Genomic DNA, 22,839 nt, shown 5'->3' on the forward strand with positions numbered 1-22,839 from the left:
AGGGCGTACAGGCAAGACGAGCGAGAAAAAGAGGCGACGCCGAGGTTGGAGCTCATGGACACCACCTACGAGCTACACGCAGCTTTACCGAGCTTACGATGATTGCGCCGCCATCCATCCACCCTACCTAAGTATATATACATAGTCTATAATATATGAATATCATCTGGTATGTGAATCGATTGTTAACAATTTCGTCCAGTCACGCGTTAGACTGACACATGGCCTTCGCTAACGTCCCTCTGTCCTCGTGGGACAAGGATGGATGGATGGATTGGTGGACACGGATACAGGTATTTTCTCCTCCCTCACAATATAAGACAGCCATGAGTAGGTGCCATGAGTATGTAAGGCCGATGGAATCTAAAAGGCACCAAGGGATGTAGAAACGGCATGGCACGGGCACCGCCCAGTCCGACCTGTCTGCCCTGCCACATGGCGTTGCTGCCTCCAAAACGAGGCCTTGGGCAATATTTCAAACGCCAGCTCCTACAACGTGCAAAAGACTCCGGTCGATCGGGTCGCGACAGTCATCAGTGTCCAGGACTCTCTTGTTTTTTTTGGCCAGCATCCCCCAGTCGGGCCATGCGTGCCCGTCGGGGTTTGTTGCCGACATTCCAGCTGCCAATGGAATAAGCTTCGGTCCCGCGTCATCCTCTCTGGGAAACAATGTGGCATTCCGTACATTTGCATCACGACCTGGTGCCGACCTAGAGTTTCGTTGCTTTACCGACCCTCAGTAGAAAGAAAAGCACGCCAATCCGATTGATTGGTGACTTCCATTCTGGTACATGCATACCTAAAGTACTTAATGTACCTTAGCCCTTTGGCTCAGGAGGGTGTCCAGTAAGTGTCGTCTGCATGGATGGGGTGTTTCATAAAAATAGTCTTACCTTGGTTGGCTAGTGGCCGCCGAAAGCGCCTTCCACCTGCAGATGGCGTCGTTGCATTTGGGGCTTTTTTAGTTGCAACCAGCTGCTTACCTCACTAGGTTGACTAGCAGCCCGACTGGACAGGAAGGAGTCTGTGATGCCGCGATGCTACGGCGGCTGCCATTGCAGCACAAGTGCCTCCGGTGAGCCTTCAGAGTCCAGACTGCAACGTGCGTGCTTCTACACACCTAGGCAAGAGCTTGTAACACCGGCTTTCTCCCGTCACAAAAACCAACCAAAAGAAAGAGGCCATCGGCAGGTAATGTAATGGCATGCTGTTTTGTTTTATTCTACCTAGTGAGTAGGCGGTAGGCATAGACAGAAGTCGTTAGGCCAGAAAAAAAAGCAAGGGACCAGCCAGCCTGAACCGCCTAACACAGAACATGATCTAGAGCCAGATCAAATTAACCTGACAAGACCAACGCTGCTTTTTGGCGCTCGTCTGCCGTGGGAAGCGAGACTGGAAGGGGGTTTTAATGTTCCTGCCAGTGATAACGCCGCCGAGGTATATCTCCATCGCGTCGCGATCAATGACCATCCTCATTTTCCAAAGCCGGCAGTGAGGCGGCCGAGCGCATGGTCATGATGCTACCTACTTACCTAGGTACTTTACTCGAATTAGCGACCGACCCAACGTCTCCGCCCGGAAGCTACTTTCAGGAACGACGGTCGGTTTGCGTCGCATACGACTGTGACATACAACACGACCATGCGATGGCAATTGGGTCCATATTCGCAGGGAGCCTAGAGAGTCGAGAGATGGGCATCCATAGGGCACCCAGCATCTCTGCAGCATCCTTCCACCACGCCCCGAGACCGTTTGCCATTCATTATGCTTCGCTTTTCCGCGTGGGAAAGGGAAAATCAGGTCCCCACCCCCTTTTCTTTCTGCAACCCACCCAGCAGGGCCCCCATGCCGGTGGTGTTAAAGCCGGCCCCTCGCACGCCTCGCACGCCCTCGCACGCCCTCGCACCCTGCCACGGCCACAGGGTACTTGCATGGTGCCGCGCTACATCGGAATCACTAGTCGGTTGCGCCAGTCTGCAGGTACATTGCCCATCGCCAGTCACTTGTCGCCTTCCCACACGCCAATGGGAGCCCTGGCCGGTAGTCTCGAGTTTGATTGGATGCACTCCAAAGTCCACCCTCCGGGCCATCTATCAGGGGTCGTCGCCTGCCTCTCTTAGTGGATGATTCGCCATCTAACACACCCCTTGTCCGTCCAACTCGCTTGCCCGTCCATCTCTTTCTCTCTCTCGCGAGACAGCCAGCCAGACAGTATCCGTCCATCGTATTTCCTCCTTGCCGGGGTTGGTGGTGATTCCGAACGCGCCTCTTTTTCTCTCTTCTCTCTTCTCTCTCTTTCTCGCTATCCCTCGCTCTGTAGCTCTCTCTGTGCTCTCCCCGTTATTGCCTAAAGTGATAGTCACCGTTTGCCGAGAAACGTCAGCTGACATTGATCGTCTTCTTCGTCATCTCGAACCACCAGCCGCATCTGGTTGATCTTGATAGCTAGCTAGCAGAACTCTATCTGCGGGATCGAGTAGTCCTCGTCCTACTTCTGTCCAGTCTCCACGACGCATAAGACTGTAGAACCTCAGGGGTCGACCGGAGCAGAGGCTCGCTTTGGGCAAAGCCATCCAGGCATGAGAACTGTGCGCCCGATGGGTTAGACGTCTCCGCTTTTTCACCCCCATATCCTGCGACACGAAGTCCTTCAGGAACACCAAGAAGCGGCTTGGCTGGTGTTTCCTCCCTCTTGACCTGCTCCCCCGGGCTTCGACACCGGAAACATTACGCTCATCAAAACTTTGTTTCCGTAGATCACTCTCTGATTCACTCCTTCCAACCGCCCGCGCGCGCACCTTTGACACCTTTCGCTCCCGAGACGAGACTTCTGGATTGCCGAGCTGCTTGCTGCTCGTCGTTGGTTAAGTCAAGTCAAATCAAGCTCCGGGTTAAGCGAGTACTGGAACAACGCAGTACTCCTGGTTGGCCCAGACGATCTTGACGGTCTCATCATCTCCTTTCTTTCGTTTGCTCCCGGCGGTTTTAGCCCCCGTTGCCCTGCTCGACACTGGTACTCGGAACGAGCACTCTCTCTTCGAGCCGGCGGAACGTCCATCTTCTCTGGAATCAAGAGTTTCGGAACGAACTACATCCAATAAGGCCCTCGCCACCCAGAGGACGTTGGCAAACAGTCCCAGGCCGCTTACATTTGTCAAAGTCTCAGTCTGGTCACATCTGCCTCCTTTGGCATCGTTCGCCGTTACAGGCATTGGCTGCGCCTCAACACTGACCAATTGACGTTCGAGGGTTTCCCTGGCCAGACCTGCGCCCCGACTTTCTTCATTCTCACCAACAATGATATAGTGATCACAGGCAGCTCGAAACTTGGGTTTCCTCTTTTTGTTGGTGCTTTTGACACATCGCATCATCCCGTCGTCGGCGCCATTGATTCGGGGTCAGCAAAGATGCCACTCCCTAAACCAGCAGTGTCCCTCACGGGCGCTTGCTCGGTCATCCACGACAACACATTGTACGAATATTCATCGCAAGGGTTCCAGTCGCTGAAATTGGAAGAGAAGGAGGAATGGAAGCAGTTATCGAATGGGAAGGCGGTGGAAGGCGGTGTCTGCGTGGGCTCGACGCCAAAGGACGCCTCGAAGGCAGGCCTGTACATTGTGGGAGGAACGTCGACGGATCCCGATTACAAAGGCATCCAGAAGTTCACGTATTCGACGGGCAAGTGGGAGTCGATCAACCCCACGGTTTCGGTAACCCAAAGTCGACTGTGGCACAGCGCTGTCTATCTCAATGCTTCCGACTCGATACTGGTATATGCCGGAGCACAGGATGGCTCGCAACACTTATCGTCCCAGACTTTTACCGTCGCCGCTTCGGAGCCTTACACTGTTCTGGCCTACCAGTCAATTGCCCCGCCGGCGATCGCTCCTATACTCTTGCAGTGGTCCGAGGCACAAGCCGTCATGGTTGGTGGAGACGCAAAGAATACCAAGGTGATGCTATTTGACGCCAAGGCGGGCTGGACAGACTCCAACAGCACTCTCGCCGAGCCTATCACGAAGGGTACGGCACAGGTAAAGGCATCGCTGCTGACAGCCGATGATGGAAGCAAGCACCTCTACACCTTCGATATGAGCAAGTCGCCGAACGAGGTGCAAAGGCTGGTATTGATGGACGCCGCAGGACCAGTAGTTAAGACGAGACCCATCCGGAAGGCAAAGAGCGCAAGCCGACCTTTGGGACAGAGAGACTTGACAGCCAGTAACTGGCCGGCATATAACTCAACCCTGGCACCGACGACTGTGAGGGATCAATACTCGCTGGCCTCGAGTCCAGACGGCCTGGTTGTAATGTCGGGAGGGAACGACAATGATGCCTTCTGCATGTTCAATGCCCGAGAAAACTGCTGGCAAAATGCCACTGCCAAACTGGTCGGGACTGAGGACTTCGATATCGCCTCGGTACCTACCAGCTCCGGTACATCCGATCCGACCGATGTCCCGTCCTCTGCCCCGTCCCCGTTGGCCATTCCGGGGCCGGCCGAGACCTCCGCCGCCGCCGCACCCCTGCGGCTGCTTCAGCCCCCAAGAAGATGGAGACCGGCCAGATACTCGGCATATCACTTGGTGTCATCTTTGGTATCGCTATCATGCTCATTGCCTTGTTGTTCTGGTTGCGACGCAAGAAGCAACGTCAGAACTACATCGAACAAGGCCATAGCCGACGAGCCAGCGGTGTTCAGGAGAAACAAGATTACTTGCCCAACACGGCGAAGGCAACTGGCGGATACTACCGAGGCCATGGCCAGCAGGAGTCAGCAGGGTCTTTCTCGTCGATGGCAATCCTAATGGGTAAAATACAGAAGCCGTCGGCCGTCGAGCGCCAGAACAGCGTGAACAGTGGAGTCTCTAAGCGCAGCTCGGTCAGCAGCATACTGGCCAAACAGTTCAAGAGCACCATCGGACGACCAGTGCCCCAACCGAGCTCCTCGCCCATCTACGAGTCAAGAGACGAAAAGGGCGTATCCTTCGCTGCTGAAGTCGAGGATCCCAAACCTAGGAACGGCCCCGCAGTGAACAGAGACGGAGAAACGAGAAGGAGCTCCGGATGGAATCGGTACTGGTCTGGTGGAAGCACCTTGAATATCCTAGGGTGGGGCCCGGGAAGCCGCCGGGAAACCCAGGCATCGGACAGCTCACACTATTCAAACGCGCAGCACCGGATGACCCAGGACTCGGCTACCGTGCCGCCGTTGCAAGTCGAGGGCCGCCCGTCTTTCAGTCGCGTCCATACCGGCAGCCCGACAGTATCGCATATCAATAGCCAGATATCGGAGGGCATGTCGGGCCAAATCGAGCGACCGCTCTCCAGCACCTCCTCGTCCGGGTATTCGAGCGGCATCCCCCAAGTGTTCACGAGCAGTGGGATCCAACGACGGCCAAGAAGCCTTGGGGGCAGGACCGAGCTCCCAGCAGCGCCTACACAGCGAGCGTATATACCAACACGCACCTGGGCCCGCCGGGACAAAGCCGTCCTCCCACTGGCATCTCGAACCAGCCTCAGTTACCCACGGCAGCTACTTCTGATATGAGCTGGCTGAACCTCGGTGGCGACAATAACAACAGGCTGTAAGAACAGAGGGTTGGTTGCTGCTGGACCATCCAGCGTGCCGCCTCGGCTGTTCTCATTCTTCGACTGGTTGAATTCAATGCTGCACATATACTTCACGACACTGTCACGACACTTTGATTGTTACATATATACTTTTCACGTCCATCGTTTATACCCCCCTCCCTCTTGGAGCGGCATTTCAACGGTCAATCATTTTTACTAGACGCATATCCCCTTGGGCCCCTAGTGGGCGGGCTGGCCGGCGCTTCGATGTTTCAAGCCATGAAGGAAGAATGGACGCTTGCTGCATGACCGCTAGATGAACTATCTGCGTATGGCCACATTTACGCTTCTCCTCTTCAGGCACAGCAGCGCCGGGGTGTCGCGCATACATATCGTCGTCGTCGTCGTCGTCATCACCTTTTGCCACTACTGTCGTCACCTTCTTGTCATATTAGATTACCACAACCACTCAGCCGAGAGTCCATGACTCTGTCTGCACGCACACCAGAATGCGTTCCTACGCCAGTTCGCGAACGGAGAAGTAAAAAGAAAGTCATCGTTTCGGGTATAGCCGGCGCAATGATGTAATTTTCATGTATCTATTTTTCTACTACCATTTTCCTACACCTATGTTGGTCTAGACGCGCAAATCTGCGAATATCCTGGCCATATGATTGAATGGTTCTACCGGACCTACACGCGTTCTCTGGATATGCACACATCACACATGATACCCATGAAGAAGACACGCAGGAGGAAGAGTCGACGGGACGGGGACGGAGACGGAGACGGGCGGAAGCGGAAAAGGGAGAGGATGGTTCGACGTCCTGAAATTCATATTAGCGTGTTGGTGTGTAAAGTTGAAGTGTGTACTACTCTACTCGCTCTCCGTCCAGAAGACGGGGGAGTGAAGCGCTCGAAATAGGAAATATATAAACCACATAATATAAATCGTCTAGCTACGCAATACTTGAGGAGTGTGGCTTGGTTTATCATTGTTTTCCGATTCGCTGACTGGATGGACAGATGGACGGCCGGAAGCAGTCTACTCCCCAGGCTTTGGTGAACAGGGAAGGTATTTATACTATCTGCTCCGTGACACCCGTCCATGACCTCTGCTTCAGTTCTGGGAATATGACACTTGTACAATAATTTCGTAGGTCTAAACTAAAGCCTGTCTATTGTGCTATGAATTATGTCGTCTGCCTTTCCATCTTGTAAGAAATAGCAGCATGCCGAATAAGCCTGGCAAGCTCTGAGCGAAACAATAATGTCGGATCAAAGCCACCCACCATATCACTGCCATCATTATCTGGGGGACTCCCAACGCAACCGGGTCATTTGCTACCAGGCATCATCAACTCGAAAAGGACAGTGAAACCAAGTCCGTAAGATAGATTCCCCAAAGGATATAATGAATCTCCATGTTTCCAGTAGAAGAGTAGGAAGAATAATTCGTAACAATCTTTCTTCTGTCGAAACGACATACCGGTCATTACAAACGAAATAAGGTATAGTACTTCCTCCGCGCCGCCCAAGCGAAACACCAGGGTTCGCGCGACGTTGGAAGTGTGTCGTCGTAAATCGCCTCCAGCAAACCAGTGAACCGGAACGCCTACCGACGCCGCCGACCTCGTCTGCCATATCTTCACATCTCATTACATCTCTCGTTGCTGTCCTAATAGATGGGACGTCCCTCTTCCCACTTCTGGTGCAAATACGACTTCTCCGCCGGCGACGAGTCGGTTTCGGACTTCACATCAGGGCCGAAAGACACCCGTCCACTTCTGCGTCGTCGTCCACTATCTCCAGCCGTCGGGCCTATCCACTCCCATGCTCTGCCAACTTCGCCGCTGCGGCCTTCCCGTTGGCTTGTCCTCACATTACTGTTCTGCTCCACAACTGCACGAACTCTCTGCCAAATCTTCTCTCGCTGGCTCAGTTTGTGAATACTTCTCAGCACGTCGTCCCGGAGGTTAGGTAGGAACAACCATGGATCGTCAATGTCGTCTCCGAGCTGCTTCTGGCTCGCTAGTCGCTCCAGTACGAGGTCCACAAGTGCTGGAACCTGAGCAGCAGCCTTCTTGTTCGAAAGGTACCGTCTACGGCCGTAAATAACGGTGATCACGAACGAAATCAGAACACTAATCTGGAGACGATATCGCGCCAGTCCGAGTCGGATGGATCGCTTGACGGCGCAGCGGATGGGAACTCGAGCGAGACTGGTGGACGATAGGTAGGTGTTTGGAACACCTCGGGAATCTCGTACTCTATTGTGGTACGTTGTGGTCTGGTTAGTTACCAATTTGTCAGAATATGAGTTGGTTAGAAGATCCGCGGTACGGATAGAGAAAACCGGGAGCGAAAAGGGAGAGAAAGACTTACTCCTCGACCTGGACCTCAACCTCTTCGCGACCCTTGACCTCGCCAAGTGCACTACCCCAAAGATCTTCAAACTCCCTGTTGTTCAATTTCTTACTCCTCTTCTGGTTGATGGCCTCTTTAAGTTCCTGCTCCTCTATAACGGGTGAGTCAAGTTTGCCGCCTTCCTCATTGACGAGCTCACCGCACTCGAATCTGGCTGTGCGTTCGCGCAGCTCTTCGACTGCCTTATCCGCCACTGCCTTAACACGGCGCGCCTTCTCACCGTCGGGCTCACACGAGGGCGGGAGAGGGACGAAGCCACCAAGTGATAGGGGGTGGGACTTGAGGATATAGTCCGGTTCGCATTGCACAGTGAAGTCACCAGTGCAGTACGCATGGGCAGGGCAGGGTTCGCACACAGGTTCCAACGTCTCCAAGACGTACTGTGGTACCTCGATCTCTGGGGGAGAACAGAATGCGCCCATTCAGGAACCGATATCTCAGTGGGAACAGACCCTACCGGCCGGCCGACACCACAGTACCCAATAGCGATCTTTTCCTGTCGGTACCATCCAGCGAGAACGCTCAGAGCAGTCACTGCCATGACCGTCAACGAGGTGCCCCAGTTGGCTTTAGAAGGGGGCCGGGTCTGCCTCGGGATCATAGCCGCCTGGCCGGTAACCGCTTCTTCGGCTGCCAGTTCAAGCTGCTCCTCGACAGTAAATTCTTCTCCCACCTCCATCATGGGTTCCGGTGTCATCTCGGGAGTTTCGCTACGGACCATGCGACCAACTGGGGTCCGAGGTTGCAACGTCGCATCATACGCGTCCATGGTGTAGGCAGGCTCATGGGTCCGTCTGCGCGTTGATGAACTGCTTGTTGGTCGCGAAGTCTCATAGCCAGCCGTCCTGCGTCGGCTACTAGACACCTCGGCAGGTGGGGAGCTGCCGCTCTGGAATGGGTTGTCCGAAGTGAACATGCCCGATGTACGCCGGAAGAACTCTTCGGACTGCTCGGTTTTGAGTTGCGGTATAGCCTCCAGCTTCTTGCGCGGGCTTCGCGACCTCCGAGCGGTATCTGTATCATGACCGGTGTCGGTGTCGGATGGTTGTAGTTGACGGCTGGAGGCTCGCGGCTGGCGTTTGGAAGGACTCCGGGCGGGTGGCATGATGGGATGGTCGGGCTCTTCGGATTTGATGCGCATTGATGCCTTCCTGGGCGACTGAGAGCGACGTGTTGTTCGGACGGATGGGGGTGGCGCCAAGTCCTCCTGCTCGGCGAAGGGATCTATGCTCTGACCACGTTCAGCGTCGACGATACCTTTGCTAGATCTCTTAGCCTTCGCATGGCGATCCAGGATCTTCTTGGCCTGTGGCACGATGTTTTCGTTGAATATCTCAACGAGCTGAGCCTTCTTGGCGGTGGCAGGATAGCTGACGTTGTGGGCGACAAGAACCGACCGAAGTCGCGGCATGGTCAACGACCTGGCGTCGAAGCCAGGCTGTAGATATTCCTCCATGTCCGACATGTTGCGCGACGTAGCTCGGTGAAGTGAGGTGAGAAATCAAAGGAAAGGCAAGAGAATAAGTGGGTGGATATTGAAAGAAAACTTTCAAGGAAGCCAAGACAAGTCTTGTTGGCGGGCTTCACCAGATGCCTGGGGCAGGTGCAAGTTATCTTTGTCTGCAGTGCCGCGCTCGCTTAGAGAGAGTGCCAGTGCTTCCAGTGTGAGATACGCAGAAATGACGTCTGGCATGGACGAGAAGGCACAACTAAGACCTCCAACTCTCGGCTATCGGGATCAAAAGGACCAACTGCTGAGGCAAGCAGAGTGAAAGACGGCAGGTCTCGCGATGCTAAACTTTTGCAAGGTGTTAAATGGCGGGGAGATTTTTCATTTGCTGGAAATGAGATGTTGAACAAGCAAAGTGGACTTTTTGCGACCACCTGTCTCTGTCTCTGTGGCAACAGTGGAAGCCAACGAGCCCAGGCAGCTTTCCCAGGCAGCTCTACAGTACCACTGTGCTTGCCGTCTCAGGCTAGTGGGCTAGGTACCTGTTGAACAATCAACAGTTCCACTTATTAGACCCTGCAAATCCCGGACTAGGCAGAAAAGAGGTGGTGCATGAACTGACAGAGTGACTTGCATCTGTGGCTGTGCTGTGGCAAATGCACCAATGACTGACTCCTATCATCATCATCAAGGCGGCAAAGAAGTATTGGTTAAAAATAAAACACAAAGTACTTTTCATTGATCAAGTATGTAAGGAGTGGTATGTGGGATTCTGTATCCCTGGGACACGTCTGCCCCATATCAAACTATAGTTTTGAGCTGCAAAAGCTGAAGAGCCTCCCACCCACATTAGGTATATGCATTTATCAAGATATGAACTGCAGGTAGGTTCATCAGGCTGGGCGTTTTGCCTGGAACCTGCCGCCGACCAACTTCCAGTCCCTCATGGCTCATGCCATGTTGCTCCCTGTTCAGCAACCACAAGCTACTGGCCGCCGCAGACCAGGTTCGCACTCTTGAACCCAAAGGGCAGAATGTTGCCTCCATTCAGGACACCAAGACCTCCGCCCGATACCAGTTTTCCGGGGTAAGTAGACTCGACGCAACCGGTCTGGTCGGTTGAAAGGCCTCCGCTGCTGATCGGGCTTCCGGTGCATCCCGATTCCGAATAGACGACCACCTGGCAACCGCCGCCATTGTTCTGGTTCAGAGATGCCGTGAAGGAGGCTGGGTAATGGATGTTGCACGTATTGGGGATGTTTTGGCATTCGCCGCCCTGGCTGAGGGTCACCGGGCTGAAGGTGCACAAGTTCGAAAAGACCGGGTCCGCAGTCTTGCACAGCGGTGCGAGGTAAGGTGTCAGCGTCGCAGTGCTGCCTGCCGAGCGCTCGATGGCTGCGGCATCAGCGCCAGCAACGGCGAGGAAAGACAGAGCGATCTTGGCGACTTGCTGTGTTTGGGGAGCTAGTTCAGTTGCTGTCTCATACGCTGCCATGATATCTTGGACAAACTCACCTGCATTGTGAAGTATCGGGGTTTCGAAGCTCGAAAAGGTGTTGGGTTTTTATAGGTGATGGAGAAGTAGTGATGGTGATGATGATGTTGTTGTTGTTGTTGTTGCAATGGTTGTTATGATGAGAGTGTGGATGGTGAGGATTGTTCAGCATCTTTGGGAGATTTCATGGGGTACTTATATCTCTTGTCTCTTCGCAGCATCTGTATCCGATTCCATGCTGGATGCAAATAGGGGTAAGCCTTCACGATCATATTGCTTCTTGCCGCCCAGCCACTCGTCACTCCCCGGGCACCACTCAGCCTTACTGCCACGGCAATGCATCGCAAAGTTCAATAACCGGCTGCTGATGACATGCCGAGGGCTGATTGAGCAGCTAGTATAAGGCTTGATGACGTTGGTGCTGTGGTGTAAGTGGTAGCCCTATCTCGGAGTCAAGAGCATTCCGTGGAACAGACACTACCCGGATGTCAAGTTTTGATCCGAGGCTAGTGATCGTAGGAACTACTCGCCATTCTGCAATATCGAACCTTTTAATCTATAGAGAATGCGAACCACGACACCCTGGTGTGGTGGCGTTGGTCTGGATGCGAGTGGCGCTGGGGTAGACGGCAAGTCCATCCACGTTCCGCTAGTCTTCGCTCAATGTGGAATATACCATTGGAAACGGCTACATATGTAAGTAGGTATGGATGGATGGATGGATGGATGGATGGATGGATGGATGTGCAGGCTGCTCCTCGTTATAGAACAGGGACAAGTGATATATGATTTCATGGTTTTGTTTTTGGTTTAGCCAATGCCAATAGCACGGGTGCAAGTTTCGCGTGTTCGTCAACATAAGAGGCAGCTATGCAGTTCGAAAGACCGAATGGGAACTCTACCTAGCCCCTTAACATCACTCCAAGGTATGCTGTGAACGCCCGACCCTAGAGGAATAGACTGAATCAACTCTTGAATAGACCATGCTCACATAAGGTAAGCATATCAGCGGACTACAGTGGTGTCGGTAGTGCCAGCCAGCCACCCCCTATACCACGGAGCTTACCTACCTATTCGGAGACCAAGTTAGCGGGCCTATATTGTAACCTTGTCTGTAAAGCGTGAAAACATGGATCTGGCCAAGATTCGTATCGTACCAAAGTACGTTACACCACTCTTGCCCAAGAAGACGGCAAAAAAAAAGAAAAAAAAGAAAAGAAAAAGCAATACGGCTACGGGGTGGTGGATACGCAGGACTTCGTGCATGTATGGAGGAATGGGTCAAAAAGAAATGATTAAATCGAGGCATGTATCAATGACGCGCACCAATTAGTACCGAGTCTGACATAAAATCTGCCGGAGGATATGGGGTGGCAAGGCCTACAGGCTACAGTTGATTGAGTCAGGTGATAGCGCGGATTATGTACTTTGCAGAGAGCGCGACGCGGGTCAGAAAGTGGATTATCCGTCCATCCTCTCGCCTTGAGAGGGCGTCCAATGCGCCGTGATCAATCAGGTCAACATCAACTGCCTGGGTTAGGTACTTTGTTTTCTTTTTCCCTACCGATGTAACAGGCACCCATTGGCATTCGACTTTTGAAATAATGCATGCCTACGCACTCGGCACTTGCGAACTTTTCCAAATCCATGCTCTTCGCATGCTCGTTTCTTGAGTCCCGTTCATGACTGAGCTCTATCGCAGCCGATGACGTTCCCGCTGCTTCGGTACCTTCGTCATGGCTCCGCCTACGAAGCGTCGCAAACGCAATGTCGTCCATGCCTCCGACGATGAAGACGACGACAAGCCCCAGACCAACACCTTGGCCAATTATTTGTTTTCCTCTCCAGATCAAAATCAAAAGTCAACAGCAAACACGTCGCGTGCACAATCGCCGTCTCCGAGTCCTGTTGCCAAGCGAACTTTGCGCCCCTCGCAGGCAAACGATCGAAGGCAGCCGCCAACGAAGCCATTGCAGTCCGGAAATGCTCTGTCAAGGAGAAACGACAGACCCAGCTCGAGTGCCAGTCCTAGGAAAACCAGGAACAGAACTGCGGCCATCGAGAAAGCGGAGGGAAAGGAAAGACTGCTGATCTGAAGTCCCTGTTTTCTCGGCAAGCTGAAAGAGCAACTACCACGCCTTTGTCTTTAGTGCTAGACGATATATTGAGCGATCCGATATCCGATGAAGATGGTCTCGGCGAGGTCTCAGCGACAACAACTAGTCGAGTGGCTGCAAATGCCCGCAAGCGCTTCCGAGATGGGACGCAAGGCGAAACTGGACATGGCGCTGGAGCAGTTCTCACAGCAAGCCAGAAGTTCCTCCGGCCGCCTCGTCCGACAACACCCGTTCCATCTGCCAATGACCAACGGCCGTGGTCTGAACGATTTGGTCCATGCAGCCTAGAAGAGCTGGCGGTCCATAAAAAGAAAGTATCCGACGTGCGAAGATGGCTAGAGGATGTCATTGCCGGTAGGATGAGACAGCGCCTGCTCATCTTGAAAGGTGCAGCAGGGACCGGGAAAACAACCACCATGCGTCTTCTCGCCAAGGATATGAAATGCGAGCTACTTGAATGGAGGAATCCCACAGTTTCGGGGTCGGGCCTCGGGTTTCAGTCGGCTTCTGCACAGTTCGAGGAATTCATGGGCCGTAGTGGCAAGTTTGGTCAATTGGATACAGATTCAGACGTGCCAACCACGGCCAGCATCTCGACTGCAACGATAAATGAAAATGCACGAAAACTCATTCTCATCGAAGAGTTTCCGAATACTTTTACAAAATCTTCAACCGCTCTCCAGGCTTTCCGAGGTACTATACTGCAATACCTCGCGGCCAACACACCCTCCCTGGCCGCGTTTGGACAACCATCATCCAAAACCCCTATTACGCCTGTTGTTATGGTGATCTCAGAAACACTTCTTACGACGACGTCGGCATCAGCCGACAGCTTCACAGCTCACCGCTTGTTGGGCCCTGAAATAACCCGGCATCCAGGTACAGCCATCATAGAGTTCAATGCAATAGCCCCAACTCTTCTTGCGGGTGCCCTAGATTTGATTGTCAAAAAGGAGGCTCGCAAGTCTGGCCGGAAGCGCACCCCCGGGCCTTTAGTGCTAAAGCGTCTCGGCGAGATTGGTGATATCAGGAGTGCTGTTTCCTCACTAGAGTTCTTATGTCTCAAAGGCGACGATGACGCTGACTGGGGGTCAAGAGTGACGTTCACGAAACCGAAACGAAGTGGGAAGGACAATGTCGCACTCACCAGAGGAGAACAGGAAAGCCTCGAGCTAGTCACGCAGCGCGAGTCAAGTTTAGGAATATTCCACGCCGTCGGGAAAGTTGTGTACAACAAACGAGACGAAAAACCCATGCCATCTCAGACTCCAGAAGGGCAAGCTGAGATGCTGCCAGACTTCTTAGCTTCAAGTGCCCGGCCAAAACGCACTGAAGTCGTGGTCGACCATCTCATAGATGAGACTGGTACGGACACACACACATTCATATCCGCTTTGCACGAGAATTATGTCCTGTCATGTGCACCAACTGGCCCAAGTGATCAATTCTCTGCTGTTGACTACATCAACGAATGCATTGAACTTTTGTCAGAAAGCGATTTGCTATGCCCGACTAACGATATGTTCTTCGGGGGACGGGGATTCGGCTCTGGAGCATTTGCGGGAAGGGATTCGGCAAGTCACGTTCTGCGGCAAGAGGAGATCACCTTCCAGGTGGCTACCAGGGGTTTGCTCTTTTCACTCCCTAATCCCGTGAAGAGAATTGGGACTACTTCCAGTCGAAAGGGGGCGAGGCTTTCAAAATGTTCTATCCGACGAGCCTGAAGCTCTGGAGAGAGAAGGAAGAACTCGAAAGTATGGTCGATCTTTGGTCCACCAAGTTGTTGAGAGGGGAAGAGAGCGCGACGCAAGGTATTACAGCGGGTGCGTCAGCATTCCGTAGACCGAAGTCCGCCAACCCTGGGGAATGGGTCAATAAACAGGCGTCGCGCGGTAGTAGTGGCCAAGCGAATGCGACCGAGCACACTCCAGACCAAACAGCGCCATTGCTGTCCCTGGGGAGTTCTGCGCGCAAAGAGCTTCTCCTAGAACGACTACCTTACATGGCCCATATTGCACGGCGCCGGAGGACGTCTCTCAGCAACCTAAGACTGAGAGAGCTGGAAAAGGTTGTGTCTTTTTCGGGCACGAGTGGAACCCCGGATGAAGAGGCAGCCGACGTCGACGAGGCAAACCCTGTCGACACGGAGACGTGGGCAACGGACAAACCCACGGAGGAATCGTCGCCGCGCAAGAGGAGATTGGCTATCCGTCAGAAGGGCGACGGATCTTCGGCAGGACCTACAGTACAAAAACTTGTTTTGAGTGATGATGATATCGAGGATGACTAAATCTCTTGAATGTTGGAATCCAGCAGGTCCCTCTAGTAGACGGACCGGAGTAGGATCTCATGAGGTTCAGTCTACAAAAAGGGGCAGCGGAGTTCATTGGTTTATATAGTGTACTGCTACGTACCACTGGCTGTATAACCTTGGCAACGGGCTGGTTTCTGCCCTGACGACGCAGCGGCACTCAACAGCTCATCCACATATAGGCGGAACAAAATCATAATACCTTCAAGTCTCGTCTATTGGCAGCTGTCCTCAATGCTCCTTGTTTGTGTTGTGTCTATGATGGGTATATACTTATATATGCGTGCATACGAATTAATGTCTGACTAGTCTATGTGTCCTGAATCCCCGTTTCCCTTCAAAGTAATATACATAGGATGGTGGTCTCTATAGTACGCCTGTTTTGAAAGGCCTGTGATTAGTCAAGTTTATCCAACAAATGTACTCCGGCCCCTTGGCTTAAAGAAATTCGAATTATGTGCCAGATGGCTTCCCCACGTCTCTTGACTGCTCCGTCTTTACGACCCAAAGTGCACGGCCACAGCGCCGGCAGTAAAGATGCTATTCTTTCAACTGCAGTCTCGCGTTCCAACCCACGATACACCGGATAAGATCCCAGTCGCCGTCGAGCCCGACCCAGTCTGTGACCACGATGCCCGTGGACCCGTCGCCGACCGGCAGCTCATTGGGGCCCTTGCCGGCCTCGCCGTGGCGGGAGGGCCATGTACTCGATGGTGGCCGGGTTGAGCTTGGCGGCGATCTTCTCGGGCCAGCAGTTGGCGTTGAAGAAGTTGCTGGCGCTCAGGAAGTTGACGAAGAAGGGCTTGTTCTCGTCACCGGGCGCCGGGTCGACCGGGCACACGCGCTCGGCGGCACGCTCGAGGTGGGCGCGCGCCAGCTCGATCTTCTTGACAATGTTGTGGGAGACGTCCATTTCGTAGAAGTCCTGGACGCGCGCGATGCCCGGGCCGCCCGTCGTCGCGTCCTCGCAGTTGTCGGGCCAGTCCGCGCAGTCCAGGCCGTAGCCGCGGCCGTCGTGTTCGGCGTCGAGGCTCGCGTCGTTGAAGTGGCGCCGGAACAGCACGACGCGGCCGCGTGCCTCACCCAGGCGCGGGATCCGCGGCTCAGTCCACCACTTGGCATTGTCGGGGGCCGCGTAGCGCTGGTGCAGGTGCTTTGACAGTTGCTGGTCGGTGCCCTTGCCGGTACCCTCGCGCTTGATGCTCATGATGAGCGTCTCGGACGGGTTGGCGTCCAGGAAGCTGTAGACGTCCTCCAGCAGGTCGTGGAAGTACTTGGTGCCCGTCAGCGAGATGGGGAACGCCGAGTGCACCAGGATCAGGTCCGATTTTCTGTCGTCCGAGTTGACCTGCACGCGCACATCGAAGAAGCGCACGCCGTTGTCCAGCTGTTCGCGGATGCCCACGGCCTGGCACCGCACCGACGGGAGCGCCACGTGAGACGTCGGGCTGTTGTGCGTCCCCGGAATCGACAGGGCGGTCAGCGGCCACTCGTCGCGCAGCTCCTTCATCCAGCTCGACAGGTGGGTGGAGCTGTAAATGGACACGCAGGACCCGTTCGTCACGTACACGACGGTGTACTCGTGGGGCCCGTCGTCCAGCTTCTTCATCACCAGGGACCGGCGCGACTCGCCGGGCACGTCCACCTGGTATCTGTGGCCGTCGAACTCAAAGGTCAGGCGCACGACCTCCCGGCCCGGCTCCGGAGCCTGGACATCGGTGGCGTGCGTCTCAAAGCGGCCCAGGGGAAGGGACAGCTCGCGGCTGTCCCGCGATTCGCCCTTGATACAAACATGCTGGGCCACGCTAGAGCCCTTGAAGACGCCCGAGATTTTGCCCTTGACCTTGTGCTCTCCTCCCGACGTCGCCTTCCCGTCGAAGCGCTCGACGAGTTTCAGCTCGAGCGCGGTGGCGGTAAGATTGCGAATGGTGAGGTCGGGCATGGTGATACTACTAGTGTCCGACACGGTCCCATACTGGTCGGGGCACAGGAACGAGAGGAGTTTCCCGCCAAACCTACTTCTGCCGTTGCTTTTCGAGACGGTTGCCGACATGGCAGTGTTTGCAGATGGGCGCGTCAGCTAGCTGAATCGCCAAGGGTCCAAGTGTTGCTGGCGACGGTAGTGGAGAGTCGTGATTGGCCAAAAGGGGGAGTGGAGTTCGTCTTAAGTGCATCTCAAGATCCCAATTAGGTCGGCTTGAGGCTGGCTGGGACGCGCTGACACGGCCCGGGAGAGCGTGGATCGATATTTATATAAGGTGCGTATGTATCTCGGGAATCAGCGTCAGGCGAACAATCTGGGGTTTGCCTGGCGCTTACTGTAGGTATGTAGCGATCATGGGCATTTGAAGGAAGTGAAGAAAATAGGTACAGTAGGTATGGGAGAGCTCATAAGACTACTAGGTAAAGAGGTGCAAATTGTCCGGGTGATTAAATGATTACACGGTGGAAACATGGACTTGTGATCCAAGCTCGTCATGCTCGCGCCTGAAACGTACCTTCTGCCCGCGATCCGAGGTCTCTGCTTTAGGTACTTCTTTACCTACTTCCTGTCACGTTCCTGCTCCCGCTGTTGATTCGCGTCTTAAGAAGAACGCACCTGAGGCGGCCAGGAACCTCAACGTCGCTCAAGCCGCCATACGTGTCTGGGGAAGCATCAGATGAAACACAAGGCGGCAGTGGCCCGACAAGCAACGAAGGCTTTAATGATGAGGCTCAGCAAGTGTATTAGTCCTCCTCAATTTTTTGAATAAAATGTTTCATTCAATTGTGGTTTGAATGCGTATGCGACTCAACAAGTGACGAAGACCTTTTACATGGTAGTCTCAAAATGAAGTCCTCGCAGTTCTTATTATTGCCTGCGTGCCTTCTCCCATGCGCCCAAGCTCGTCGGTCTCCTGACGGGCCTTATTACAATGGGGATACTTGCCCATGGGGCCCCTTCCACCTGCCATTGTCCATGTCTTGTCTTGTATCTGACCCGCAGAACCCAGCTGCCTTGCAGTCCCGACTGGATTCTGACCAGATAGCCCCTCCAGAAAACGGCTGGGTTGGGCCTCATTTTTGTCTCGGCAGATTCTGTGTCTGGTCCAATGACGGGTACGGGGATGGAGGGGCATCTGTCGTGACAACGCTGTCCAACAGGCACAGAGTGGCCCAAATGTCCGATCGATCTCCTGGTGGGGTTCACGATATCTCGCATTTCCGGGCTGTAGTGGTCCCGGGGAAAGGCATCGGCCTTGTCGCTAACAGATTGATACGTCGAGGCGAAAAGATCATGGCTGCCCGCCCTGCTGTTGTGGCCCATGAAGACCTGGTAGATGAACTTGAGCTGGCCAGCCAGAACGCTTTACTAGATCAAGCAGCGAGGGTGCTGCCAGGCGAAAGGCGCAAGCGGTTCCTGGCGCAGGCTGGAGAACTGGGCGGCCATCGCATAGCAGACATCATGTTCACCAACTCCTTTCAAGTCTCCCTTGGCTTACAAGGGGGCCACACTTTGGCAATTTTCCCGAAGTGTCACGTCTCAACCATGATTGTCGGCCCAGGTCAGTTGAAGCCGCCCCCAAGAGATAATAACACTCGAGTTCAGCTAACATGGGAACAAAGCCTCGCCTATTACATTGACCAGAACCTGACGCATCACACCCATGCTGTCAGGGATATACAGCCAGGTGAAGAGCTGACCATATCGTACCTGGACTCCTTTCGTGCCCGGTCTGTTCGGCAGGCAAGAGCTCGCGCCTCGTGGGGCTTCTCATGCGGATGTTCTCAATGTAGTCTACTCGAGGCTGAGGCAGAAGCATCCGATGCAAGGCTCTTCTCGATATACCAGGTGGAAACCCAGCTGACCGACCTGAAGAATGCAAACGTTTCTACGTCGACTATAGACCGACTCGTTGCATTGTACAAGGAAGAGCGGCTGTATCACAAGATAGCTGACGCCTACACACTGGCGGCACTGAACTACAATACCTTTGGCGTAGAAGCCACGGCAAAGGAATACGCAAAGCTGTCTTTAGAGCAGGGTTTGCTAGAACACGGAAATGATTCGGCAGATATGGAAGCCATGAGAATCGTAGCCGTTGATCCAAAGAGCCATTGGAGTTGGAATACCCGACAGCAATAGATACATACTCTGAGCCCCTCGTAGTGCATCATGTAAGACTCGTTTGGGCACGCCCCAAGAGTACCTCATTTGACTTGTCAAGATATTTATTGGTGGCCATATAGTTGGATGCTCCGAGAAGAAAGTCTGGCCATCCCAGCAAAGGACTAGTATTAATCAGCTATAGGAGGATTGCTACTGCGAGAGGCACTACAACCGGTGTTGGTATAGGCAGTCGGACATGCAGAGACACATGGCATGCATGGGAGTCTTAAGACTCTGCTTCCATTTTCGCAAGTCGCAGAGTCATATATATGCAACTGAGGGCTGGCCCTCGTTCGAGGAGTGCCTGACTGGCGCCGATGATGGTGAAAATGGATGAAAATGGAATGGTGCCGCCGGTTGCCAGCTCAGCAGCCCCGCGAGTCCAGGCCCCGTAGCGGTCTGATATTGGAGCAATCAGCACCTCATCTGCTGTTCCACCTGCTGGTTCCAGCAAGTGGGACGCTGCAGCAAGCGCAAACACCCTTGCCCATCGGGTCCCCTAGCCTAGCCTGCCATGACTTTTTTTCTTTCTTTCTGCGATCGGGTTTTCTAGGCGATCTCCCAAAGCTGTGCACTCTTTTGTTTGAGAGCGGCCAGAGGGGAGAGGGTTGATTCGAGGGGGTTCAGCCGATCTTTTGAACCCCCAAGAACCTAGGCCAGGCTAAGGCCCCTGGGGCCCCTACCAACAGGCTAAGGCACATGCAACGCTGCTGCAGCGCTCTCTGAGAGTCTGAGCTACACTCACACCCGCTCGCTCGCTCCACCGCCTATTTGCTGGCCTAGTCGGGGCGGAAAGCGGAAAAGTCGGGGTTTTTTTTTGGTAAACAACACGTCGAGAAATTTTGGGCACCTGAGAAAGGAAAGAAAGAAAAAAAAAGTCGGCAGACTCCCTCCAGTCATCAGCTTTGGAACTTGTGTTTTGCTGAACGGGGGTAGAGAAACCCTTCCAATGCATACTTACATAAATGTGAAAAATATATATATTTCGCTTGACTCAACCTCCGAACACAACCCGCCCCAGCAATCAAAGCCCGTCAGCCGCAGCTGTCAGTCAGTCAGCCAGTCAGCCAGACATTCTTACGTCAAGCGCGCTTTCCCCACACACCACACCAGAACCGATAAGACTTGCTCGCCCTCGGTCGAGCATACGTGCATCTGTACTACCTTACAACAAGTAGCACCTGCATTACCTAAGTAGTGCACTGCATCATCTCGAACCTTGCCAGAGCTACAGCCTACAGCCTCTCCTATTCCTGCTATCAGGCTATCGGCAGGCGGTCCGAGCAACAGGTTTCGACCAAAAGTCTACTACCTACTTACCAACGACCCGAATCCTGGAACTCTCTCTCTGCAGCGATTCGCGGGGAAATACATACATCACATAACAACAATAACCCCAACGAAAAAACTGAGATCATCTCCGTCATCATGGCGGACGAAAATCATTGGGTTTTGGACCTTCTCGAAGGTGAGTTACGACAGACAAACGCCTCCTGCCAGCACTATTGGCACCGCCGTCAAAGGAAACACCACGAAGATAACAAACCCCATCGTACTAACCCATTAAAAAAACAGGCGTCGGACTACCCGAGTCCACCATCCAGCTCCTCCAAGACAACGTCCTCCACCCGGAGACCCCCTTCCAGATCTTCGGCCGGTCGGTGTGGCAGCGCACGCAGCAGGCCTTCCAGATGGCCGTGCCCGTAGTGCAGCCCATGGTGAACCGGGCCCTGGCCGCGCTCAACGACTCGCCCGACATCGTCATCGTCGGCGCCGTCCTCGTCTTCATCGTCGCGGCCCTGCAGTTCCTCTTCTGGGTCCAGCGCGTCGTCCTCTTCTGGACGCGCATGACCATGCGGCTCATCTTCTACGCCGTCCTGGCCGGCGCCCTTGCCGTCGTCTGGCAGCGCGGCCCCGAGGCCGCCATCCGCGACATTGTCATCTTCGTCTCCAAGATCGCCGGCTACGCGACCCTGCTCAAGAACTTCTGGCTCAGCGAATACGAGAGGTACGACGCGCAAACCAAGAACGGGCGAGGCATGGGAGCCGCCGCTGGCATGTCGAGAAGAGGAGGAAGATAGAGGGAGCAAGGATGACAGCAGCCAGTGGCCTATTGGATTGGGATGGCGGCCGCACGCGTACATCTGGCATACTTACCAGGCTAGTTTATACTGCAGTTACAGGATCTGACGAATTACGATGCTTACGTTCTCTTTTTGGCAATGAATTAAGCTATAAAGCTCTCAAAATGGTATCAACCCCGTCAGTACGCCGGCGCTATGCATATTCCCTAGATCACATGTGATGCCCAAGTCCTCTCCATCATAACCAGTGACCACCTATTCCTCCATATCTTCCATATCCTCAAACTCGCCGCCCTTGACCTCCTTGGGCTCCTGGGCCTCGTGGAACTGTATGCAGTCATCAATATAGCTGAGGATGGAACCGACGCTATCCTCGTCTTGGGCGTCCAGCTTCAGATAGCTGACCATGCTGAAGTTCTCTATGAGGCCTGCAACAGCCTGGTTCAGTCGCCGGAAGGATGCCCCGCGCATGACGGCATCTCTATCCTTGGGGTCCGCGAAGGCATCGTCTTCCGGTGTCTCTCCGTCAACGACCCGCCTGGCCTTCTCAGCCGGGTCGTCCTCGAGCAGTGTCGCATCCGGCGTGATGAAACGCTTCATATCTTTCCTGCGTACTTGGTCCTTGACCAGGTCCATCTTCGATAGGATATTGATGTGGGGGATTTCCATCATAATCATGGCCGACATGGCACTGAGGGTGCCCGAGAAGAACTTGGCGCGATCGACCACGAACGTCGCCTCAAGGAGGTACGCGGCGCAGAGCCGGATATCCAGGCTTCCGGGTTTGGTCAAGAAGCGCACAAGAGCCGGAAGAATCGGCACGTGCGTGTAGAGCTCGATCTGGCCCGGCATGTCAAAGATGATCATGTAATCCTCGGTCAGGGAGTCGAGCGCCTCGGTGAGGAAGTCGAGATTCTCCATGAGGAACTCGAAGCAATAGATCAGGCCGCCGTTGGGGCCGAGGCCCATCTCCTCCATGACATCCTCGAGCGAGATGAGGTCCTTGATGTCGAGGTCGGGGGTGTGCTCGAAGCTGTCGGCGGCCGGGTCGAGGTTGACGTAGAAGCAGGACCGCCGGTTGAGGTTGAGATGTGTGATAAGGGCCGCGCAGAACGTGGACTGGATGTTGCAGATGTGTCAGAAGGAAGATGCGACTACTTTTTGATATTGATATCGAACGTACCTTGCCCGCCCCGGCAGGGCCCATGACCATGGTGCCGAACTTGCTCAT

The 22,839-nt window shown here is 54.1% G+C and overlaps 8 protein-coding genes across 8 annotated transcripts; 4 read left to right on the forward strand and 4 right to left on the reverse strand.

Moving 5' to 3' along the window:
* Window positions 1–3,407: 3,407 nt before the first annotated feature.
* Window positions 3,408–5,592, forward strand: PG997_003896 (uncharacterized protein; the record flags this gene model as incomplete). Its single annotated transcript, XM_066808211.1, is given in 3 exon segments — window positions 3,408–4,421; window positions 4,433–5,368; window positions 5,383–5,592. 3 exon segments carry the CDS (start codon window positions 3,408–3,410, stop codon window positions 5,590–5,592), a joined length of 2,160 nt encoding a protein of 719 aa, XP_066671829.1.
* Window positions 5,593–7,252: 1,660 nt separating this feature from the next.
* Window positions 7,253–9,466, reverse strand: PG997_003897 (Sister chromatid separation protein; the record flags this gene model as incomplete). The annotated part of the gene is made up of 3 exons (XM_066808212.1): window positions 7,253–7,844; window positions 7,960–8,381; window positions 8,411–9,466. 3 exons carry the CDS (start codon window positions 9,464–9,466, stop codon window positions 7,253–7,255), a joined length of 2,070 nt encoding a protein of 689 aa, XP_066671830.1.
* Window positions 9,467–10,436: 970 nt separating this feature from the next.
* On the reverse strand, window positions 10,437–10,972 carry PG997_003898 (uncharacterized protein; the record flags this gene model as incomplete). Its single annotated transcript, XM_066808213.1, has 2 exons — window positions 10,437–10,901; window positions 10,967–10,972. The coding sequence occupies 2 exons, from the start codon at window positions 10,970–10,972 to the stop codon at window positions 10,437–10,439; spliced, it is 471 nt and encodes a 156-aa protein (XP_066671831.1).
* Window positions 10,973–12,682: 1,710 nt separating this feature from the next.
* Window positions 12,683–15,353, forward strand: PG997_003899 (uncharacterized protein; the record flags this gene model as incomplete). Its single annotated transcript, XM_066808214.1, has 3 exons — window positions 12,683–12,965; window positions 13,097–14,676; window positions 14,724–15,353. 3 exons carry the CDS (start codon window positions 12,683–12,685, stop codon window positions 15,351–15,353), a joined length of 2,493 nt encoding a protein of 830 aa, XP_066671832.1.
* Window positions 15,354–16,035: 682 nt separating this feature from the next.
* PG997_003900 (phosphatidylinositol-specific phospholipase C) lies at window positions 16,036–17,316 on the reverse strand (the record flags this gene model as incomplete). The annotated part of the gene is made up of 1 exon (XM_066808215.1): window positions 16,036–17,316. The coding sequence occupies one exon, from the start codon at window positions 17,314–17,316 to the stop codon at window positions 16,036–16,038; it is 1,281 nt and encodes a 426-aa protein (XP_066671833.1).
* Window positions 17,317–18,204: 888 nt separating this feature from the next.
* On the forward strand, window positions 18,205–19,500 carry PG997_003901 (SET domain-containing protein 5; the record flags this gene model as incomplete). The annotated part of the gene is made up of 1 exon (XM_066808216.1): window positions 18,205–19,500. One exon carries the CDS (start codon window positions 18,205–18,207, stop codon window positions 19,498–19,500), a length of 1,296 nt encoding a protein of 431 aa, XP_066671834.1.
* Window positions 19,501–20,952: 1,452 nt separating this feature from the next.
* PG997_003902 (uncharacterized protein) lies at window positions 20,953–21,605 on the forward strand (the record flags this gene model as incomplete). Its single annotated transcript, XM_066808217.1, has 2 exons — window positions 20,953–20,992; window positions 21,100–21,605. The coding sequence occupies 2 exons, from the start codon at window positions 20,953–20,955 to the stop codon at window positions 21,603–21,605; spliced, it is 546 nt and encodes a 181-aa protein (XP_066671835.1).
* Window positions 21,606–21,863: 258 nt separating this feature from the next.
* On the reverse strand, window positions 21,864–22,839 carry PG997_003903 (GPN-loop GTPase 3 like; the record flags this gene model as incomplete). The annotated part of the gene is made up of 2 exons (XM_066808218.1): window positions 21,864–22,727; window positions 22,792–22,839. 2 exons carry the CDS (start codon window positions 22,837–22,839, stop codon window positions 21,864–21,866), a joined length of 912 nt encoding a protein of 303 aa, XP_066671836.1.

The sequence above is a fragment of the Apiospora hydei genome, assembly GCF_038363865.1.
Source record: "Apiospora hydei strain CBS 114990 chromosome Unknown utg000004l_segment0_segment0, whole genome shotgun sequence".
Lineage (NCBI taxonomy): Eukaryota > Fungi > Ascomycota > Sordariomycetes > Amphisphaeriales > Apiosporaceae > Apiospora > Apiospora hydei.